The 4,957-nt window shown below is 23.4% G+C and overlaps 1 protein-coding gene across 1 annotated transcript; it reads right to left on the bottom strand.

The window, feature by feature from the left end:
• Positions 1-430: 430 nt before the first annotated feature.
• On the bottom strand, positions 431-2,408 carry LOC122859786. Its single transcript, XM_044163470.1, has 2 exons — positions 2,369-2,408; positions 431-1,655 (listed from the first exon to the last, which is right to left on the bottom strand). Exon 2 carries the CDS (start codon positions 1,637-1,639, stop codon positions 431-433), a length of 1,209 nt encoding a protein of 402 aa, XP_044019405.1. The 5' UTR covers positions 1,640-1,655; positions 2,369-2,408.
• Between the last annotated feature and the right edge of the window lie 2,549 nt (positions 2,409-4,957).

Below are 4,957 nucleotides of genomic sequence, written 5' to 3'. Positions count from 1 at the left end.
GTTATTATTTTTAAATAAAATTATTACTGATAAATTAATAAATATAAAAAGTCTTGAAAGTTTTTTAAATTTATTAATTTCTTTTAAAGCATAATCATTTGTAACAGTCAACATTAATTATCTGTTTTTTTTTTTTTTAGTAAAAATTCTATAATAGAAAAAAAAAATACCTTATTATTGTTCATCAATTTTGTAGATTTTATTTTATACTTATTAAGCTATAAAAATAAAACAAAATGATACTAGTTGAATCTAATCATTTTTAAAATACACAGGGGTTCTAGATATACTGAAAAAAATAAACAAAAATCAAGTATAATTTTTTTTTTTAATTTTATTATTTTAGAAAAATATATGTATAAAAAAATTCGATTTGTTGATAAAAAAAAAAAAAATTGTATGCTTTTTTGTTTTCAAAAATTATTTATTATTATATTTCGGTAATTGCTAGTGATTTATTTTCACTTGGCTCAATCGGTATAGAAGATATGGCAGGTTTATTGTAACTGAAATATGATACGTAATTTTTAGGTTGAACATTATTCAAATACCGTGTAAAAATAATATCATTTGTTGTTCCTGATTTGGTGGTTGTTCTTGATGGATCATTATTCATTTCCAGATGGAATTCATCTCGTAAAAAAGCTACAAGAGGTTCTGAATCAGGTGATGAAAAATCAACCTTAAAATCTCCACTCAAGACCATCGCATATTCATTTTCATTACCCCCATAAAGCGCTGCACCTCGATCACAATATGCTAATAATGATTTGTGAATAAATTTTATTATATGAGCTATTTCTTGATCAGGATAAATGTTAATTGAAACCATTATTATTATTCTGTTGTGTGATGTTATGCATTCAGCGAGGCAATGATCACCAACATTGCTGTGTCCTGTTTTGATATGTCGTGCATCTCCTACTGCCATTTCTGTCGACGGATTGATCAATTTTTTAGGAGTTAATTCATGTTTATCGTGAAAAATTGAAACTCCTGTTTCTTGAACATCTGGCCGTTTAAATTTTATAACGCAACGAAAACTTTTCTTATCATATTTATTAATGTTATCATTGTTATGTTGCCGAGTTTCAAAAAACATAAGAATTTTTGTAGTATCAAAAATATCATCTGGAAAATCCTTTGCATAAGGTTGAAGACTTTGATAATCAAAAGAATAAACCGATATACATGCGTTTTGTCCAATAAAATTCATAAGCCGTTTGTCAATTATTTCCAAACGATTACAATTATTTTTGAGCATTTTTTCCTTTTTTTTTGCACGGTAATTCCGCATATATTTAGCTTGTGTTGATACTGCGGGTAATAATGCTACTATTCCATCAGGATTAATTTTAAATTCCTTTTGTCTATGTTCAGCAGGATTTGGTAATGGCATTTTTATTTTATTATAATTCATCGTATATATGGCATTTGTTGGAGCAGCAGATGATGATTCTATATCATCAGGATTATTTATTAACGAAGCCAGAGAACACGGTTGGTAAACATCAGATTGTATCCCAATAATACTGTTTTGATTTTTATTTATTATATCATCGGATATTTTACGTCTTTTATTTACAACAGAAAGATTTTGATTCTGTAAATATTTATTGTTTTTTGATGATTCTGCCATTTGTTTTTAGGGATAACTGCAATAATAATAATAATAATTTTTATTAAGATATCAATAACAATATTATTATTAATAATAATAATAGAAATATAAATTTTATTTCGTTTAGTATTTATTTTATTTTTCCAAAATGAAAAATATAATATTTTACTCTGTTGTTTATATTAAAAATATCGATAATAATACGCCTATAAAGTATTTCAATTGTTAAGGTTTATTAAAGTGAAAGAAGAAAAAAACATTAATCAATTTCATTAATTTTATACATGATCAATATTTATTTTATTACGGTTAACGATTTATATGACTTGAATAATTTTTTTTAATTGAATATCAATAAATATTTCGAATTATTTTGTGAATAACCTCTATGTTGATTTATGTTGGCTAGATATACTTGTTTTATCATATTTATTTTTTTACGATAAACATATTTTAAAAATTAGTGTTTTTTATAATCCACAGGCTGGATATTTATGTAACTACATCTATTCATACGTATAATTTCGACCAAACATGGCGACCAAGTGTCATACTACTTGTTTGTTTTGGTTAGTTTGTTGATGTATTTTTTAAAAAGTAAATAAGATAAAAATGTTTCCGTATATTAATATGTACACCGATATCAAACTGATCATTGTGTATTTATTATTATTATTATTATTAATATTATTGAATTATTAGATACTTTATTTATTTACTGAACATAAGACATAGTATTGTACTTACTTAGAATGATAGTTAAATTTTTACTCTATTAGTTGTTTTCACTTGACACTTAACTAGTCACTAGTCACTTAAAATGAATTAATACTGTCACTGTTTTTACTTTGCTCAATTCAATAACACCGGTAAGTCATCAGGCAAACATGTATAGGCTACAGATACATGTATATATGTTTATGCGCGTAGCATAGCCACACATTACTTCCATCCTTACATTTTTTTTTCTCACTCACTCGTACACACTTACTCTCAAAGACATATTTTTTTTCTTACATTACTATCCAGCAAAAACGAGCATCACTTAAAAAAAATTAAAAAAACATGAATACCGAAAAAAATAGAGCTAAAAAAGCTCATACGATAAATAAAAAAATCTAGATAATATATAAACTTAAAAATAAGAGTTGATAATTAAAATTAATGAGAAACATTATATCTAAAATGCACTTTAACAATTTGGGTCAGTAATTGCACTTGATTTAGTTTTTATATATCTAAAAAAAAAAAGCAACGAAGCACATTGACACAATTGGCTGACCACACGTAGCTTTTTACTACTTGAAAAAAATATTTCACATTTGTTTTATTTATTGTTCAATAAATGTATTGTTTTTTATTTTTACAAAAACGTGTTGAGCAATTGTTAACAATGTAAAAATTTTTAAAAATATATATTGTACTACAATTTTTATTTTTTATCACGATTTCTATTATTTTTCAATTATATATTTTTTTGTTAAAGTATTTGTATTATTTTTCATTTTCATTGAATGAAACAGATCGTTGAAAAATCCACAAATTGTGAATAAAAAAAAATTCTTCAATCTATTGTGTTTCCCCATGAGATACAAAAAGAATATATATACCTTCATCCTGGTTCTCATTGTGAATTGACAACCACTAGTAGTTGAGATCCCATGGGTAACTTATTTTTGCTAAATAAAAAAATAAAATATATATTGAAAAAAAAAAAAAGTGCCATACAAATATAGACTTTTACTCTGACTTCTTTGTAAACTACTGGGAATTCGAGATAACAAAATAACAAATTTACCAGATAAAAAAATATATATGAAAATTGAAATTGATGAAAGTTAAGACAAAAAAATAAACAAACAAAAATATATTAATTTCAAACATAAAAAATATAATAATATTCAAAAATTAAAAATTCGTTTCAAGTAATGATAATAAAAATTTTTGTATATTTTTTATTATATTTTATTTCATTATTTAAATAATTACATAAACATTTTATTGCAAATTATATTAAGCTTATGATAATTCTCAAAAGAAATAATTTTATTAAAAAAATTAATGATAATAAAATTTTGAATAATTACATAAAAAGTGAATTTTTTAGTGAAAATAAAAAATAAAAATACTCTGCTTGCATAATGTCAAGCTTTAATGATACTGACACAACGATATACGTAGTAACATCGTTAAGAAAAAAATTAAATAAACATGTTTAATGCATAAAAAAATTGTTTAGAAAGCGAAAAAAAAAAAAAACTTAATGGTAAGAAATTACTTGAAATTTATTTTTATTATTATTACAAGTTTGGAAGTTATTTTTTGTGCAAAATACATATGTATAAGAATAATTACTCAGCTCTAGGGGTTGTTTGGAGAAATTATTAAAATTATTTGCGGTGAAATAAAATAGCCGATAAAATAAAAAATGTTATCTCTCTAAAAAAAAAAACATACATTGTTGGTAAGAAAAATAAACTCATTATCGACATCCTCATTTCTTTCTTACCTATTGAGTAAAAAAAAATCTCTAAGTTGTAGATTTTTAATGGAGTCTAAATTTTTAAAAACCTTGAACGTCTGTCGATAGAGCTTTTGTGTTAGAAAAAATAATTAAAAAAATGTAAACTCGTACGTGAAACGAATGAAAAAAAATAGATAATAGAATTATGTAACAGAAACATATTTAAAAAAAAAATTGAAAGAATTTATTTTTCTGGTTAATTAAATAGGCCACAAAAATTTATTATAATTATTATTATTCTATACAATATCCAAAAAAAAAAAAATTATTTATAGTACTTTTTCTTTCTTACATTTAAGTCAACTTATTAATCATTTTTTATATGTGGGAAAAGGGGAAAAAAAACATGCAAGATAAATATAAAATAATAAACAACTATATAATCTCACGTATTTTTATCGTGATAAAAGAACCATAAAATCTAACGATGTGAAATTAAATAATTCGAGTTCATAGTGTGAATTATAATTGTCAATTCTTTAATTAATTTAACGATCAAAAACATACACAAATGCAGACATCATTAACGAAATATAAAAAATAAAAATAAAGGAGGAAAATTATACATCGAACAATAATCTATTCATGGACTATTTTTATACTATTATTAGTATTTTTTCTTTTTTTTTTTTTTTTATTTTATCGTTTTTTCGAGCTTTTGTTCTGGTTAAGCTGAGAGTTTTTCAGGTCGTTAGCTAAGACAATAAACGTTTAGCTATCAGCTTGGTCTCATTATATTTAAGTATTTTTCATGAATCAACGGAAAAAAATTGTTGATAAAAACAAAGACAATCTACCTTTTGAATTGTTTA

This window comes from Aphidius gifuensis, linkage group LG6, assembly GCF_014905175.1.
Source record: "Aphidius gifuensis isolate YNYX2018 linkage group LG6, ASM1490517v1, whole genome shotgun sequence".
NCBI classification, from domain to species: domain Eukaryota; kingdom Metazoa; phylum Arthropoda; class Insecta; order Hymenoptera; family Braconidae; genus Aphidius; species Aphidius gifuensis.
Note: the sequence above shows the minus strand (reverse complement) of the source record. Positions and strands in the feature narration are given on the sequence as shown.